We start from the raw sequence: 19,321 nt of genomic DNA, 5'->3' as shown, positions 1-19,321 counted from the left end.
CGTTCCAAATCCGCCAAAGTTTCAATTTTGTCGTAGACATTAGTGGAGGCGTCGGCGCTGTAGTTACTCGAGACATACCACATCAAGATGGTTTGACCAATCAGCCAGGAGAAAAACAAAAGTGTAGAAGGCAAATTTCGAGGCCATAACTGAGGAATGCCTAAACCCGAGGAAAATAATGCATAACTCTATCAATACAGAAGAGATTTGCTAACTTTTCGTAATAAGTGGTGCATTTAATAGAAGTAGATCGGTCAGGAATCGAAAGATGAACCATTTGTTCGTGTTTAATCCAACAAAATTCCGCTCTCCATTACGAGATAACATTCTTTCAATCAAGGTGTTCACGAACCACATTCCAACAGTGGTAATTGCCAAAGCTGTCAAGAGCTACAATTACAATCAAATAGAGGAGGTTAATAGATTAAATACCGTTTTACAATATCTGTAATGTGAAAAATTTTACAGAGATTTGAAATGGCAGAATGGTGTTCGCTGAAAAGACTTGTCGAGCTTGTGGAGCACCGGAAATGATCATACTAGTAGCGCTACTTACTGCTGTGGTAAAACTGTAAGACTTCAGAAATTTGAGTCCAACATTGCCAATCATCATCAGAACGATGTCCGATCTCTGATTGTCCTCACAAAACATCAATTACTCAAAATATCTGTGGAATTGCAATTAATCCGAAGTATCGAGAGGTGTTACTGACCTCTCCTATGTATCCGGATCCATTGTAGTCGAAAAGATCATCGCTGCTGAACTCGACTAGTTTCTCACTAATAAAAGTTGAAAAATCTTCAAATTTTAATTACAATAACCAATGTTAATTTCAAATTGACAAAATGACCTGATATTTAAGAATTTGCGCAATCTGTCGGCTGTTTCCATGAAAGTTTCACCGATAGTGCCACTCATGCTCGTCTAAATCATTGATCCAAATTTCGAATCAGACCCCTTTCACCAAAAAACCCCGATATTTACTGAACAATAGCAAGTGCCTCGTTAAAAATTACTCCGTAATGTAAAGAATTTTTCTTCTCACCGAGCATCAAAAGTAAACACGAATATTCAAGACCATGATAGCAAAACGAAAGATTCGCTGCCGAGAAAATAGCGGATCTGTGTCAAAGTCTTTGCGCGTCGCGTTTTGAGGCACGTGCTATTATTTTTAAATCAGCATTTTTTTCTGATAAGTTAGATCAACTTTACGTCTAGAACTCCGATTTTGAGAGCCATTTTTGAAGAACTCCTTCTAGAATCCGAGAGAAGAAATAAAACGACTTCACAGTAAAATATTGCATAGCATCGATTCGTTTCAACAGTGAACGCGAACAATTATTAAGAACACGCGAGTTGCGCTTATTGGAAAATATGCGCAACCTAAAAGCCTACATTTATTCTTAATCGAAAACGAAACCAATTTTATTTGCATTAATAATAAAGACGACGAAAATTGTTTTTCGTGCAAAGGAAATACTAAGGAAGGTCGAAAAACAAAGTAACCTTCTCACAGCCTCGACCATTTTAGCGTTATGTTTTCAACAGTAATAGCATGCCACTGCTTACTGAGAGCTACCTACGTAGGTGAAACATCATAGAATCTCGTTACGCATGGTTAGGCGCTGTCAAAGGCTTAGTACAGACTAAATAGGAACATGGAAGTCCTGCAATGTTAATCGAGTGTAGTGAACTCTCGCTTGTCGTTCTCGAACTAGCTCTCAGTAGCGCTCTAGCAATATAAAGTAAAGGTAGTTTCTTAACGGTCCGTGGCATTTAGGCGCCGCCACTTAGGCGCTGGTTATTTAGGCACCGCCATTTAGCCGCCGTGACAATTAGGCGCCGTGACATTTAGGGGCCACGACATTTAGGAACCGTGACATTTAGGCTCCGCGACATTTAGGCGTCGAGACATTTACGTGCCAATAATTTTTCCATTATTTTTTCTAAAATCCGTAATGACCTCTCAATTTGGCAACCCGTGTATTGTCCCTGTGCGTCACTGCATGACTATGTTCGCAATCCCCATTAAAATACAGGAAACCTTTCTTGTTTTTACAAAACATATCCTAAAATAATAAAAAAAACATAACCCAACCTAAGTTGGGAAGTCAATGAAGATAAACAACAATATTTTGGCAAAGGCATATTATTTTGGGAAGTCAATGAAGATAAACAACAATATTTTGGAAAAGGCATATTATTTGGGAAGTCAATGAAGATAAACAACAATATTTTGGAAAAGGCATATTATTTTGGGAAGTCAATGAAGATAAACAACAATATTTTGGAAAAGGCATATTATTTTGGGAAGTCAATGAAGATAAACAGCAATATTTTGAAAAAGGCATATAATTTTGGGAAGTCAATGAAGATAAACAACAATATTTTGGAAAAGGCATATTATTTGGGAAGTCAATGAAGATAAACAACAATATTTTGGAAAAGGCATATTATTTTGGGAAGTCAAAGAAGATAAACAAAAATATTTTGGAAAAGGCATATTATTTTGGGAAGTCAATGAAGATAAACAACAATATTTTGAAAAAGCCATATTATTTGGGAAGTCAATGAAGATAAACAACAATATTTTTGAAAAGGCATATTATTTTGGGAAGTCAATGAAGATAAACAACAATATTTTGGAAAAGGCATATTATTTTGGGAAGTCAATGAAGATAAACAACAATATTTTGGAAAAGGCATATTATTTTGGGAAGTCAATGAAGATAAACAACAATATTTTGGAAAAGGCATATTATTTTGGGAAGTCAATGAAGATGAACAACAATATTTTGCAAAAGGCATATTATTTTGGGAAGTCAATGAAGATAAACAGAGAATATGCAGCCAGTATGGCGTAATTCAAGATGGCGGCCACTCAAGGGGGAGGAGTCGGTTTTTCCCGGTCTCCTCTCTTTACCTGTCAATATTTGATTGATTGATTGTATAGGCTTATAACAAAAGATGGTTTTGTAGGAATAAAGACCATAATATAAAGTAAAAACTATTTATTTTCTTTAAAAGTATAGGTTCTAATACTAAAGACATTTTTTCAATTTTCATTTTAAAATGCATTTGATTTATTCTAAAATAATTCCTTATATCTTCGTAAGGAAGAAGATAAATTTTAATATTATTTTTAAATCTTACGTAAGTCATTAAGTTTTTCTTTGATATACAAAGCGTTAAGTTGTTTTCTAATGTAGAGTTCCAAAACTAATCTTTCGAGATCTTTAGTTTTGACTTTAAAGGTATGATAAGTTTCTTCCGTGTTTTCTTGAGGTTTTTCAGGCGTTTTTTCTTCAGTCTTGACTTTTATATTTTTGGTGTACGTTTCTGTTTCATCAATGGTAAAGGGTATGTTTTTAGTAGGCCCACCTCTGATAAAATTACATTTAGGGAAATGTTTTAAATGTTCTTCGTAAGGATGATCGGTCGGTTTCCAGGCTAGCAAAATCCCGTTGCATTCGAAACATTGTACTAGATCATCGGTATGTAACGAATAAAAACCCGCTCTACTTAAAGCTTTTTTATAGTTTTCATCTTGTGGCCAGGAGTAAAAAGAGTGATATCTTTGCAGCTCGGAGTTCATGATGCTGAATGAAAATTCTTATAGGAATATCTGAGTTATATCCCCCCTAAATTTACTACCCCCCTTTTTTACCTTCCCCCCTTCCTTAATATATGAAATAAAAGAAAACAGTATTAAAAAAAATGGTGACACATTTATTTTTTTTTAAAAAATTACAAAGAGTATTTGTTAACAAAAGGATTAAGTTAATCTTTACGGGCGCGCTTCAACATGTTTGTAACAATGACGTCATTTTTCAACCGATCTCGTCCAAACTGCTTCATGAATGATTTGTGGCTCCTTTTTTTTGTTCTTTGTACTATATACATAATACAATATAGTCCGCATGTCGAACTTGACAAGTTTTGAAGTCTTCTTTGTTAAACGACCATTTTCTTGAATTTCTTTTAACAAATTCTTTAATCGAGGGGAGAAAGTTCCCTAAAGCCAAGGAGTCAAAGTAATAACCCCTTCTGTTTCCATCAAAGTAACAGCATACCCAGTGGGATCCGTCTTTATAGTGATTGTCTAAATTTATTATAATAGATGAAGGAAACTTGTCAATTTTTTCGGGTAATAAATCACTTGGGTAAACACCTAGGAAATGTGGTGTGAATCGTAGAAAGCGTGTTATCTGATCGGCGTTCATTATTTGTTTAACAAACGATTGACACGTTTCTATTTCTATCTATTTGTAACAAAGCCTGGAATTCGGCTAATACGATACAACTAAGCGTAGTGGTCGTGGGTTTTTCAAAGCCCAATTCTAATCTTAATTGTCCTTGTTTCGTGGGACTCCAATGATCTGAATGACTCGCGTAACCGTCAGGTGTTAAGTCTAAACAGTAAATGGCGTAACCCGAGGCAAAGTCGTCCATAGAGATATTGTTCCCCTTGTCATTGTAGTGGCACTTTGACCATCCTTCAAGTCGGCTAGGAATTTGATGATCCGATAATTTTAAATTGCAAACTGTTCCAAGTTTCTAATCCTGTAATATTTTACCCCGTTAAGTCCCTAATTTTAAATGTAAATCAATCTCAATGTAGAAACCTCCGGAACCGAAAAATATTACGCTGCTGTTAAGAACAATATCAAGCTTATTAAGGATTTTCGTTTAAAGTTCAAGGCTACGACCATGAAAGGTGTGAAAGGACGGAGTTCAATACTTTTTCCTTTCGTAAAAAGGAAGGTAACCCCTTTCGTATTCTTTACAATGGTATGTAAGTTTGCTGTAATACATTCGGTGTACGTAGGATTAGAGATAAAGATCATAATATAAAGTAAATAAGACAAGAATGAAGACTATGTTTTGGTCTGTTCTATTGTAATAGGGTTAGTTAGCGAAGTATTTGGAGGCCAGTGGCTACTTGCATATAGTGCATTTCTGGTTCTTATTGCTTATTATAGATTTTTTACATACAATCCAAATTTATATGATTCTCAGTTGACGAATTTAAGTAGAAAGCAAAACCTTCCGTAATATTTCCCATTCATCTGTCACTTCCTCCTTTCATATCTCTATGGGCTTATAGATGTAGGCACTAATTAAAAGTAAAAGAGCTTTTCATGAATAAAGATTATAATATAAAATAAATTTACTCCTCTTTTTTATTTTGCTCTAAAAGCAAAAGATCTAATTTTAAAATTAAATTGATATAATCAGAAGTAAATAGCTTCTGATATAATATAAACTAATTTCTCCAATCTGCGTAACTACGGTATAAGTTTATATACTATTATCAAGTAACAATACAAGTCAGTTTCACTAAGGAATATCTGAGCCCAGATTGTCACATCTATGTCAAAGTGTGGGGGGGGGGAGGGAGAAGTTAGTATACTCCCGTCACGACTGTATTATCTATGCAGTTAACCCTTTAAGCAGAGTTAACTTCTTAATACAAAGGTAATTAAATTTGCGTTGTATAAAATTTATTTTGGAGTATAGGCCATAGTATACCATTCTTTAGGACTCTCATAATAAGTAGTACTTGATTTATTCTAAATTAACTTCTTCTAATTTCAAAAGAAAGTTGATATTAACTATCATTAAATTTAGTGCAAGGAATTAAACTACTTTTTAATTTAAAATGCTAAGTAAAATATTTTTGAGATTTTTGGTTTTGAAATTAAAAGCAATTACTAATTCAATTGATCATTTTCCTATATCTCTTTGTTTTTTCTTCCTTGACATCGAAAGGTTTGTTTGCTGGTTCAGCGTATTTTCCATGGACATCAATGCTGAATTGTATGTTTTTCGTTTGGCAAGCGGCACTTATAGAGTTTCCCATGCTGGAAACGTTCCTTTATATGATAGACCTTATACATTGTCAGGTAGAGAATAAAACCTTGCATTACTTAAAGATCTTAGATCAGTGGCCTCTCTCTCGCTCGCAGTCCATGGTACTGAGAAAGGTACTGAAGCTATTATAGTATCTACCCGTTATACGACGGTATTTACTACCCCTTTCCTCCCCGCAAACCAATATTTTGAGATGTTTACCCCCAATAAACCCCCCATCTGTGACGTATGCAATATCTTTGAAAATATTCTTATTTTAATTAAAGAGGACCATTATAAAAAATGTACCTTATACAAATTAACAATTACGAAAACCGTTCTCCTTTATGATCTATTATTATGTATGCCAATAAGAAATCCATATTTAAATATTTTTAAAATTTTTTAAAATTTTATACTATTAACATAAAATTTATACTGTCCTCGTTCTGGTATACGAAATCAGCGTATAAAAGGCTCTTTTCCAATGCGCACGGACGATGACGGGCTAGCGTGTTTCTTTGGTGGTCATAGAGACAGGTGACACGTGTCTCACCTTCTATATCCATGGCCTTTGGACAATCCACGTCATTCAAATTTATGACTTCTTTATTTAAAATGTTAAAAAGAAAGAAACATTTTTGATTACCCTTGCAATATATACGGTCTGCGAACCGGGTACCTAACATGAGACAGCGACGAAGTTTATGATAAGGCGTTTCTCCTCGTCCAAATGAGATTCCGTGTAAATTTCTGGTGATGTACCTATTGAGTCGTTGTGTAGACGAAGGAAGCGTAGATTGACTATAAGGCGGTAAAAATGTCCATGACACTATTCCTGGAATTTTAGTAACAGTAGCACAACTTAGTTCTTTAACAATCAGATCGCCTGCGAGGTTGCATTTTTCGTCCTTCCCGTGTAGATACTCAAAGTCAACTACTACAGATTTCATGTTATCTAGAAGATAGTTTCCTAAATGATGATTCCCCAAATGGTTGGAGTGCGGTTTATATACTTTTCAAAGTCCTTTCACTCAGTATATTAGCTATAGAATATAAATCACATGACGAAGGGGGGGGGGGGTGACACGCTGAAGCACGTATGACAATAGCTCTTAAGAGGTCCAATCGTTGTCCCCAAATTAACAGTCGGTATAACAAAAGAACTGTGTTTTCGACAGAAGATTAAAAATGCAGAGACAACAATGTCCTTTTAATGTCAGGCGGTCAAACATTCTCCACAAAAGGTATATTGACAGATGTCTTAAAAGGGATGTAAAAGTAAATAATGATCCCATGGCTAAATTTATTAGACAGATAATTATAGTTTTGTTGAACCTATGTACCCTTAAAGCATTAACGTCTAAGGGTACGTTGACCTTTCGGACGGGTTTAAACACGTCTAATATTGTTTGTCAATCAACAATAGGTGACATAAGATTGACATCCGAGTGATTTTAAGTGGTGTCAGATTGTAACAAAAGGATGAATTTACAATAGATCTTGTAATTCAACAAAAGGATTAATTATATCAAAGGAGTTGATGCGTCAGTCCATTAGTGGGTTTTACGACAGTAAACTTTGGTCTCTGAAGATGTATTGTCAAGAAAAAAAATTCTTCAATCAATCAAATATTGACAGGTCTATTGAAGGAGTATTAGGAGTAATAGATAATTCTTCAATCAAATATTGACTGTCTATTTTTTAAAAAAAGGGGGTGTAAGCCGGGGGGGCAGGTGTGTATTTGATAAACAAGATAATTATATAGTTGTTCAATTTAGCTATCCATAGATAACTGGGTAGAGGTAAAGCTTCCTAAAAAGAAGGACTAAAGGGTGAAGAAGCCTGGGGAGATATAATCAAGGGGTAGGGGGAGGAGGGATATTTAGGATAAGGAAGTTAATTACAGTTGTTAAATGTATCTAACCATAGATCAATAGGTAGTACGGTAAAATGACAACACCATAAGTATAACAAAAGAAGAAAATATAATAGACAAAGCCGCTGATTTGTGTATTCGGTTAGTCTTGTGAATAATAAAAAAAATCGTCAGTTTTCGGATGACAGAAACTTTGACATGTTTTTTACGTTAGTGGTACAAAGGGCAAAGGCTTTAAATACTATACCTATTGTCATTGAGGTATAGGTTAAAATATTTTTAGGTGTCGAAGACACTTCTTTACACTTTATCCATAAGATAGCAACACTGTGCTTAATGCATGTGGTAAAAGACAGAATAAATAGAGTAATTGTCTTGATATTCAGTTTATTGACTCATAAACCGAAATAAATACAAGAGATGTTAGAAAGGGCTTGCTCCCTCCCACAAATACTATGTAATATAACAAGGAACATATATAGTCATTTATAAAATGAATTTCAGTTATAATAAAGTACAAAAATATTTTTGATCTTTTTTAAAAAAAATTTTTAAATTTTTGTCACGTTTTAAAATTTTAATTTTTTTAAACTTTTATTATTTTAACATTTTTTTCCTAACTTTATTTTAAACTTTTTTAAATTTATTTTAACAAAATACTTTTAGAACATTTCTGTGGAGATTTTTTAAAATTTTTAGTATTTTTGAGAGGAAAAAATGGTGCGCAAGGTCAAGTGTGTTATCCCTCCCTCCGCAGAGGAAGGGATTACCGACTTCAACTTGATGTCGGACTTGACCTTGCGCACCATTTTTTCCTCTCAAAAATACTAAAAATTTTAAAAAATCTCCACAGAAATGTTCTAAAAGTATTTTGTTAAAATAAATTTAAAAAAGTTTAAAATAAAGTTAGGAAAAAAATGTTAAAATAATAAAAGTTTAAAAAAATTAAAATTTTAAAACGTGACAAAAATTTAAAAATTTTTTTTAAAAAAGATCAAAAATATTTTTGTACTTTATTATAACTGAAATTCATTTTATAAATGACTATATATGTTCCTTGTTATATTACATAGTATTTGTGGGAGGGAGCAAGCCCTTTCTAACATCTCTTGTATTTATTTCGGTTTATGAGTCAATAAACTGAATATCAAGACAATTACTCTATTTATTCTGTCTTTTACCACATGCATTAAGCACAGTGTTGCTATCTTATGGATAAAGTGTAAAGAAGTGTCTTCGACACCTAAAAATATTTTAACCTATACCTCAATGACAATAGGTATAGTATTTAAAGCCTTTGCCCTTTGTACCACTAACGTAAAAAACATGTCAAAGTTTCTGTCATCCGAAAACTGACGATTTTTTTTATTATTCACAAGACTAACCGAATACACAAATCAGCGGCTTTGTCTATTATATTTTCTTCTTTTGTTATACTTATGGTGTTGTCATTTTACCGTACTACCTATTGATCTATGGTTAGATACATTTAACAACTGTAATTAACTTCCTTATCCTAAATATCCCTCCTCCCCCTACCCCTTGATTATATCTCCCCAGGCTTCTTCACCCTTTAGTCCTTCTTTTTAGGAAGCTTTACCTCTACCCAGTTATCTATGGATAGCTAAATTGAACAACTATATAATTATCTTGTTTATCAAATACACACCTGCCCCCCCGGCTTACACCCCCTTTTTTTAAAAAATAGACAGTCAATATTTGATTGAAGAATTATCTATTACTCCTAATACTCCTTCAATAGACCTGTCAATATTTGATTGATTGAAGAATTTTTTTTCTTGACAATACATCTTCAGAGACCAAAGTTTACTGTCGTAAAACCCACTAATGGACTGACGCATCAACTCCTTTGATATAATTAATCCTTTTGTTGAATTACAAGATCTATTGTAAATTCATCCTTTTGTTACAATCTGACACCACTTAAAATCACTCGGATGTCAATCTTATGTCACCTATTGTTGATTGACAAACAATATTAGACGTGTTTAAACCCGTCCGAAAGGTCAACGTACCCTTAGACGTTAATGCTTTAAGGGTACATAGGTTCAACAAAACTATAATTATCTGTCTAATAAATTTAGCCATGGGATCATTATTTACTTTTACATCCCTTTTAAGACATCTGTCAATATACCTTTTGTGGAGAATGTTTGACCGCCTGACATTAAAAGGAGATTGTTGTCTCTGCATTTTTAATCTTCTGTCGAAAACACAGTTCTTTTGTTATACCGACTGTTAATTTGGGGACAACGATTGGACCTCTTAAGAGCTATTGTCATACGTGCTTCAGCGTGTCACCCCCCCCCCCTTCGTCATGTGATTTATATTCTATAGCTAATATACTGAGTGAAAGGACTTTGAAAAGTATATAAACCGCACTCCAACCATTTGGGGAATCATCATTTAGGAAACTATCTTCTAGATAACATGAAATCTGTAGTAGTTGACTTTGAGTATCTACACGGGAAGGACGAAAAATGCAACCTCGCAGGCGATCTGATTGTTAAAGAACTAAGTTGTGCTACTGTTACTAAAATTCCAGGAATAGTGTCATGGACATTTTTACCGCCTTATAGTCAATCTACGCTTCCTTCGTCTACACAACGACTCAATAGGTACATCACCAGAAATTTACACGGAATCTCATTTGGACGAGGAGAAACGCCTTATCATAAACTTCGTCGCTGTCTCATGTTAGGTACCCGGTTCGCAGACCGTATATATTGCAAGGGTAATCAAAAATGTTTCTTTCTTTTTAACATTTTAAATAAAGAAGTCATAAATTTGAATGACGTGGATTGTCCAAAGGCCATGGATATAGAAGGTGAGACACGTGTCACCTGTCTCTATGACCACCAAAGAAACACGCTAGCCCGTCATCGTCCGTGCGCATTGGAAAAGAGCCTTTTATACGCTGATTTCGTATACCAGAACGAGGACAGTATAAATTTTATGTTAATAGTATAAAATTTTAAAAAATTTTAAAAATATTTAAATATGGATTTCTTATTGGCATACATAATAATAGATCATAAAGGAGAACGGTTTTCGTAATTGTTAATTTGTATAAGGTACATTTTTTATAATGGTCCTCTTTAATTAAAATAAGAATATTTTCAAAGATATTGCATACGTCACAGATGGGGGGTTTATTGGGGGTAAACATCTCAAAATATTGGTTTGCGGGGAGGAAAGGGGTAGTAAATACCGTCGTATAACGGGTAGATACTATAATAGCTTCAGTACCTTTCTCAGTACCATGGACTGCGAGCGAGAGAGAGGCCACTGATCTAAGATCTTTAAGTAATGCAAGGTTTTATTCTCTACCTGACAATGTATAAGGTCTATCATATAAAGGAACGTTTCCAGCATGGGAAACTCTATAAGTGCCGCTTGCCAAACGAAAAACATACAATTCAGCATTGATGTCCATGGAAAATACGCTGAACCAGCAAACAAACCTTTCGATGTCAAGGAAGAAAAAACAAAGAGATATAGGAAAATGATCAATTGAATTAGTAATTGCTTTTAATTTCAAAACCAAAAATCTCAAAAATATTTTACTTAGCATTTTAAATTAAAAAGTAGTTTAATTCCTTGCACTAAATTTAATGATAGTTAATATCAACTTTCTTTTGAAATTAGAAGAAGTTAATTTAGAATAAATCAAGTACTACTTATTATGAGAGTCCTAAAGAATGGTATACTATGGCCTATACTCCAAAATAAATTTTATACAACGCAAATTTAATTACCTTTGTATTAAGAAGTTAACTCTGCTTAAAGGGTTAACTGCATAGATAATACAGTCGTGACGGGAGTATACTAACTTCTCCCTCCCCCCCCCCCACACTTTGACATAGATGTGACAATCTGGGCTCAGATATTCCTTAGTGAAACTGACTTGTATTGTTACTTGATAATAGTATATAAACTTATACCGTAGTTACGCAGATTGGAGAAATTAGTTTATATTATATCAGAAGCTATTTACTTCTGATTATATCAATTTAATTTTAAAATTAGATCTTTTGCTTTTAGAGCAAAATAAAAAAGAGGAGTAAATTTATTTTATATTATAATCTTTATTCATGAAAAGCTCTTTTACTTTTAATTAGTGCCTACATCTATAAGCCCATAGAGATATGAAAGGAGGAAGTGACAGATGAATGGGAAATATTACGGAAGGTTTTGCTTTCTACTTAAATTCGTCAACTGAGAATCATATAAATTTGGATTGTATGTAAAAAATCTATAATAAGCAATAAGAACCAGAAATGCACTATATGCAAGTAGCCACTGGCCTCCAAATACTTCGCTAACTAACCCTATTACAATAGAACAGACCAAAACATAGTCTTCATTCTTGTCTTATTTACTTTATATTATGATCTTTATCTCTAATCCTACGTACACCGAATGTATTACAGCAAACTTACATACCATTGTAAAGAATACGAAAGGGGTTACCTTCCTTTTTACGAAAGGAAAAAGTATTGAACTCCGTCCTTTCACACCTTTCATGGTCGTAGCCTTGAACTTTAAACGAAAATCCTTAATAAGCTTGATATTGTTCTTAACAGCAGCGTAATATTTTTCGGTTCCGGAGGTTTCTACATTGAGATTGATTTACATTTAAAATTAGGGACTTAACGGGGTAAAATATTACAGGATTAGAAACTTGGAACAGTTTGCAATTTAAAATTATCGGATCATCAAATTCCTAGCCGACTTGAAGGATGGTCAAAGTGCCACTACAATGACAAGGGGAACAATATCTCTATGGACGACTTTGCCTCGGGTTACGCCATTTACTGTTTAGACTTAACACCTGACGGTTACGCGAGTCATTCAGATCATTGGAGTCCCACGAAACAAGGACAATTAAGATTAGAATTGGGCTTTGAAAAACCCACGACCACTACGCTTAGTTGTATCGTATTAGCCGAATTCCAGGCTTTGTTACAAATAGATAGAAATAGAAACGTGTCAATCGTTTGTTAAACAAATAATGAACGCCGATCAGATAACACGCTTTCTACGATTCACACCACATTTCCTAGGTGTTTACCCAAGTGATTTATTACCCGAAAAAATTGACAAGTTTCCTTCATCTATTATAATAAATTTAGACAATCACTATAAAGACGGATCCCACTGGGTATGCTGTTACTTTGATGGAAACAGAAGGGGTTATTACTTTGACTCCTTGGCTTTAGGGAACTTTCTCCCCTCGATTAAAGAATTTGTTAAAAGAAATTCAAGAAAATGGTCGTTTAACAAAGAAGACTTCAAAACTTGTCAAGTTCGACATGCGGACTATATTGTATTATGTATATAGTACAAAGAACAAAAAAAAGGAGCCACAAATCATTCATGAAGCAGTTTGGACGAGATCGGTTGAAAAATGACGTCATTGTTACAAACATGTTGAAGCGCGCCCGTAAAGATTAACTTAATCCTTTTGTTAACAAATACTCTTTGTAATTTTTTAAAAAAAAATAAATGTGTCACCATTTTTTTTAATACTGTTTTCTTTTATTTCATATATTAAGGAAGGGGGGAAGGTAAAAAAGGGGGGTAGTAAATTTAGGGGGGATATAACTCAGATATTCCTATAAGAATTTTCATTCAGCATCATGAACTCCGAGCTGCAAAGATATCACTCTTTTTACTCCTGGCCACAAGATGAAAACTATAAAAAAGCTTTAAGTAGAGCGGGTTTTTATTCGTTACATACCGATGATCTAGTACAATGTTTCGAATGCAACGGGATTTTGCTAGCCTGGAAACCGACCGATCATCCTTACGAAGAACATTTAAAACATTTCCCTAAATGTAATTTTATCAGAGGTGGGCCTACTAAAAACATACCCTTTACCATTGATGAAACAGAAACGTACACCAAAAATATAAAAGTCAAGACTGAAGAAAAAACGCCTGAAAAACCTCAAGAAAACACGGAAGAAACTTATCATACCTTTAAAGTCAAAACTAAAGATCTCGAAAGATTAGTTTTGGAACTCTACATTAGAAAACAACTTAACGCTTTGTATATCAAAGAAAAACTTAATGACTTACGTAAGATTTAAAAATAATATTAAAATTTATCTTCTTCCTTACGAAGATATAAGGAATTATTTTAGAATAAATCAAATGCATTTTAAAATGAAAATTGAAAAAATGTCTTTAGTATTAGAACCTATACTTTTAAAGAAAATAAATAGTTTTTACTTTATATTATGGTCTTTATTCCTACAAAACCATCTTTTGTTATAAGCCTATACAATCAATCAATCAAATATTGACAGGTAAAGAGAGGAGACCGGGAAAAACCGACTCCTCCCCCTTGAGTGGCCGCCATCTTGAATTACGCCATACTGGCTGCATATTCTCTATAAACAACAATATTTTGGAAAAGGCATATTATTTTGGGAAGTCAAAGAAGATAAACAACAATATTTTGGAAAAGGCATATTATTTGGGAAGTCAATGAAGATAAACAACAATATTTTGGAAAAGGCATATTATTTTGGGAAGTCATAGAAGATAAACAACAATATTTTGGAAAAGGCATATTATTTTGGGAAGTCAATGAAGATAAACAACAATATTTTGGAAAAGGCATATTATTTTGGGAAGTCAATGAAGATAAACAACAATATTTTGGAAAAGGCATATTATCTTGGGAATTAAATGAAGATAAACAACAATATTTTGGAAAAGGCATATTATTTTGGGAAGATAAACAACAATATAGTTGACTTCTGATGTCAGTTGCATAAAAAGAATATAAGCATAAAAGTACTTGTCTTGTTCCTTCATTAAATATCTCAAATCTTTCACGAAAATTATACTGCAATGTCGCGGCGCCTAATTGTCTGGGCGCCTAAATGTCTCGGAGCCTAAATGTCACGGTGCCAATTTGTCGCGGAGCCTAAATGTCTCGGTGTCAAATTGTCGTGGAGCCTAAATGTCGCGGCGCCTAACTGTCCCGGCGCCTAAGTGGCGGTGCCTAAATGACCGGCGCCTTAGTGTCGGCGCCCAATTGTCGGGTTCCGATAGCCACACGTGAGACGAGTGTAAATTGAGGCAGAAACGATAGGTCACGAAATGATAGAACTTTAAACAAATTTCGAACACGCGCTGAGAAAAAAAAATACGAATTTCCCTCCTACTCAGAAGTGGAAGGGGTTAGAAGCTTAATTTTTCCCAGCTGAACGGACGCTTAAGCGAAATGTCTTGAAGGTCGTAAGGCATAACTAAATGGTCTAGCCCGTAATTAAGCCTCAGAACTAACGATAACCCATTCATCTACCAGTGCCACGTTTGTGAAGTAGAAATAGTCGAAGGTGTTATTGACTCATAAATCAATTAACTGAATGATTAGAGTTAGTTTTCCGCCTCAACGAACGAAGGCATACTTCTCTTAACAATATTCCAACACGCTAGTGCCTTTTTCAGGTCCGTAAACTTCAACCATAATGCATTTCGCTTTCCGTCAATACACCAGTATAGCTAAATAAATAAAAAACCAGTTAATATTTGAGAGTCATTTTAAATTCTGGCTATTTACTTGACGTTCATCTTCGATGGAGTACTTTCAACCAAAACTTGGTAGTTTCTATCGATATCAGCGGGTTTCATTTCCATCCGGCTATTATACAGTGTTAAAACCTTAACATGTCCGCTGGACTTATATGTCGTTCAGATATATTTGGTACTTTTTATGAGATCTCTGACGTTAAGAATAATAATATAATAATAATAATAAAAAGGCTTTTATTGGATCAACCTTTAAGAAAAATTCTTATTTACAAAGGAGTCCGTGGAGTATATTTTAATTTAAATTAATTTAAAATGTTTTTAATAGCAGTTTTAAACAGTTTTGTAGGTTCAATTGACTTTATAGAGGCGTCCAGGTCGTTCCAGGCCTTGATACCTCTGTATTTAGTGCTCTTTGGACGGAATTTTGAGTTGAAAGATTCGACATAGAAGTTATTTCTATAGTTCCTGGTAGAGCTAGATTGCCTAGGATCAGGGAACCAGTCAAGCATATATTGTGGGACATTTCTGTTTTTATGTTATGCATCAAGACTAAGAGGTTATAGTTGTAATTTGTTTTGAGCGAAGTTATTTGCGCTAGTTCTAAGGCCTTAGTGGCAGAGGAATACTTTGTCATTTTAGTTATAAGTTTTGCACACATTTTATGTTGAGCTTCCAGTTTAGCAGTGTTATTTGACGTCGTGTTATGGTAAAATATATCACCGTAGTCAAATACGGGTTTTATGCAAGCAATGTAGATTAAACGCAAAGTTGCTGTGTCCAAGCAGTTCTGTAAAGGCTTTAGTAGCCATATTCTGGATTTTACTTTAGTTGCAACGTAGTTGATTTGCTCTGCCCAAGATAGTAATTCGTCTAGCCAGACTCCTAGGTATTTGAAGGTTTTAACTCGGAAGATAGAGCCATTACAGAGAGTTTCTAAGTTTATTGAATTATCTCTGGACTTCATGTTCGGGGAGAAAACCATGAATTTCGTTTTCTTCTCATTAAGAACAACGCTACTTTAATCGACATGCTACAAAAATCGATTTGCTATTTCGATACTTTTTAAAATATCTATATTTGCACCCGATATCAACACCCTTAATGACAAGAACAAAAACTACGCACTGGCGGTTATCCAATGTATCTCTGTATTTGATCTGTTCTAAGGATTTGAGTCCCATATAGAATCTATAACTTTCATTTTTCGGTGACTTATAGAATAAATTATATACTTACGGCCGTATGATCAATACCGACTTAATGACCAAACGAACAATTCCGGACACGAGCGTCTATAAATAAGAAACAAACATGTTTTTGCCATTGTTCTCTGTTCTCATTGTCACGTGATATTGTCACGTCGATATTTTTAAGGGTTAGTTGGAACAGGCTGATTCCTAAATGAGACGACGGTTGGTAGGTACGTTTAAAGTTAAATTAATTACTTTAATTTTTAACGTGGCATGAATTTTGATCCGCGTCTCCCACATGGAATTATGTCATCAATTCCGGTTTGTGCATTAAAATGAAATTTTTGCAATATTTTTTTCTTAATAGAAAAGCACACTATAAACATATTTGTTTGAAAACTTAGCTTAGCTATCTGGACTAAATATTTAAAGTTTTATAGCGTTATGGAGTTTTTTTTTCAAGTATATACTTCACAATTTATGTACAATTTTAACGAAATATTCCACAGTGTTAAATCATTGATTGCCATAATATCAATTTTCTATAATGTTAGCTTTACCTTTATAAGTACGGTTCATTTTCTCATCAGGAGTTCATACCGGAGTGAAATACATGCCACGCGGGGGGATTCCCATTCAACCAAATCTCAATGGACAGAATCGCATTCGACAGAAAATGTTTGGCTAGAATTTCAAAATCTAGCCCAATGGCTATATTCCCGATGGACCGAAATCCCAATCGTCCGAATATGCCCTAAAAATACATCAATATAACTTGAAACACGATAGCCGTCAGCGATTCGGTGGTGTAGTTTTAAAATATATATATTAATTGTTTCGTGATACTAATTAAAACGCTCACTTTCATTCCTTTCAAGGCAAGAGATATTTAGAATTAATAAACGAATTGTGCTTAAAATGAAGTATAATCTTAATGGTAGTTCCATCAATTTTTAAGTTTTAAATTAAAATTTTAATATTTTGGTTTCGGGTATGTTAGGTTCGGTTCGGTTAGGTTATTTTCCTATTAATAAGCTACCACCTTTTCCATAACATTCTCCTAATAGTTAGCTGCCACCTTTTCCAAAACAATGGTTCCAATAATTCGTTGCAACCTTTTCCAAAATATTCTCCTATTAATTAGTTGCCACCTTTTCCAAAATATTCTGCTATTAATTAGTTGCCAGCTTTTCCAAAATATTATCCTACTAATTAGCTGCCACCTTTTCCAAAATATTCTCCTAATAGTTAGCTGCCACCTTTTCCAAAATATTCTCCAAATAGTTAGCTGCCACCTTTTCCAAAATATTCTCCTAATAGTTAGCTGCCACCTTTTCCAAAATATTCTCCTAATAGTTAGCTGCCACCTTTTCCAAAATATTCTCCTAATAGTTAGCTGCCACCTTTTCCAAAACAATGGTTCCAATAATTCGTTGCCACCTTTTCCAAAATATTCTCCTATTAATTAGTTGCCACCTTTTCCTAAATATTTTCCTATTAATTAGCTGCCACCTTTTTCAAAATATTCTCCTACTAATTAGCTGCCACCTTTTCTCTAATATTCTCCTACTAATTAGCTGCCACCTTTTCTATAATATTCTCCTACTAATTAGCTGCCACCTTTTCTATAATATTCTCCTAATAGTTGGCTGTCACCTTTTCCAAAATATTCTCCTAATAGTTGGCTGTCACCTTTTCCAAAATATTCTCCTACTAATTATCTGCCACCTTTTCCAAAATATTCTCCTAATAGTTAGCTGCCATCTTTTCAAAATATTCTCCTAATAGTTAGCTGCCACCTTTTCCAAAATATTCTCCTAATAGTTAGCTGCCACCTTTTCCAAAATATTCTCCTATTAATTAGCTGCCACCTTTTCCAAAATATTCTCCTAATAGTTAGCTGCCACCTTTTCCAAAACAATGGTTCCAATAATTCGTTGCCACCGTTTCCGAAATATTCTCGTATTAATTAGTTGCCACCTTTTCCTAAATATTTTCCTATTAATTAGCTGCCACCTTTTCCAAAATATTCTCCTACTAATTAGCTGCCACCTTTTCCAAAACAATGGTTCCAATAATTCGTTGCCACCTTTTCCGAAATATTCTCCTATTAATTAGTTGCCACCTTTTCCTAAATATTTTCCTATTAATTAGCTGCCACCTTTTCCAAAATATTCTCCTACTAATTAGCTGCCACCTTTTCTATAATATTCTCCTAATAGTTGGCTGCCACCTTTTCCAAAATATTCTCCTACTAATTAGCTGCCACCTTTTCCAAAATATTCTCCTAATAGTTAGCTGCCACCTTTTCCAAAATATTCTCCTATTAGTTAGCTGATAACGTGATAAATATGAATTAAAATAATAAAAAAAAACTACAATTCCCTTTAAAAAGTAAATTTTCGGGGATCTGAAGGTATTTGGTTCTTCTAAACTAAAATAGGTGCTTAATATTTTACAGAATGTTCGCGTATGGTGCTCAATTTCTTTGACCATTATTGCAATCTTATAATAAGATGCAATCTTTGCGCTCCCGGGAATTAAATTCATTTTAGTTCCATCGGGTGTATATGCGAATGCATTCTTGTCCCCATGGATCGAATCCGAAACCCAGAGAAGTGCGGGTTTTCGCTCCAATGGGACTGTCCCATTGGACCGAATCCGCCAAAAGTGCGGGTTTTTCAGTTGATTGGGACTGGTTTCGACCGAATACGATTCGGTCCAATGGGGCAGAGCCCCGGTGCCGCTCCACGGACCACAGTTTGAGAAGCGCTGATAATCAACGCCGAGCCCAAACCGCTTTGCCCTAGAAGGCTGAAAATTTGC

General features: G+C 34.3%; 1 protein-coding gene and 1 long non-coding RNA gene across 3 annotated transcripts; one reads left to right on the top strand and one right to left on the bottom strand.

Annotated features, from left to right (window-relative positions):
* Positions 1–6,111: 6,111 nt before the first annotated feature.
* On the bottom strand, positions 6,112–6,907 carry LOC149640143 (uncharacterized). The gene is made up of 3 exons (XM_089850662.1): positions 6,871–6,907; positions 6,537–6,812; positions 6,112–6,461 (listed from the first exon to the last, which is right to left on the bottom strand). Exons 2-3 carry the CDS (start codon positions 6,805–6,807, stop codon positions 6,268–6,270), a joined length of 465 nt encoding a protein of 154 aa, XP_089706788.1. The 5' UTR covers positions 6,808–6,812; positions 6,871–6,907; the 3' UTR covers positions 6,112–6,267.
* A 3,171-nt stretch (positions 6,908–10,078) lies between these two features.
* On the top strand, positions 10,079–10,880 carry LOC149640142 (uncharacterized). 2 transcript variants are annotated; one of them, XR_016372244.1, is made up of 3 exons: positions 10,079–10,121; positions 10,180–10,455; positions 10,531–10,880. It is a non-coding gene; the product is annotated as an uncharacterized LOC149640142 (long non-coding RNA). The 2 variants fall into 2 exon arrangements; XR_016372243.1 differs by having other exon boundaries at positions 10,085–10,455.
* Positions 10,881–19,321: the final 8,441 nt, after the last annotated feature.

Source organism: Phalangium opilio, unplaced genomic scaffold (assembly GCF_054372755.1).
Source record: "Phalangium opilio isolate 3A_F unplaced genomic scaffold, DU_Popi_V2 ptg000093l_1, whole genome shotgun sequence".
Taxonomy (NCBI): Eukaryota; Metazoa; Arthropoda; class Arachnida; order Opiliones; family Phalangiidae; genus Phalangium; species Phalangium opilio.
Note: the sequence above shows the minus strand (reverse complement) of the source record. Positions and strands in the feature narration are given on the sequence as shown.

What these genes read in the sequence shown, in the direction of transcription:
- LOC149640143 (XM_089850662.1), bottom strand. Translation starts at nt 6,807, where the DNA reads ATGAAATCTGTAGTAGTTGACTTTGAGTATCTACACGGGAAGGACGAA. An exon ending in TCGTCGCTGTCTCATGTTAG is followed by an intron (nt 6,462 to 6,536) that starts GTACCCGGTTCG and finishes TTTTAAATAAAG; the next exon opens with AAGTCATAAATTTGAATGAC.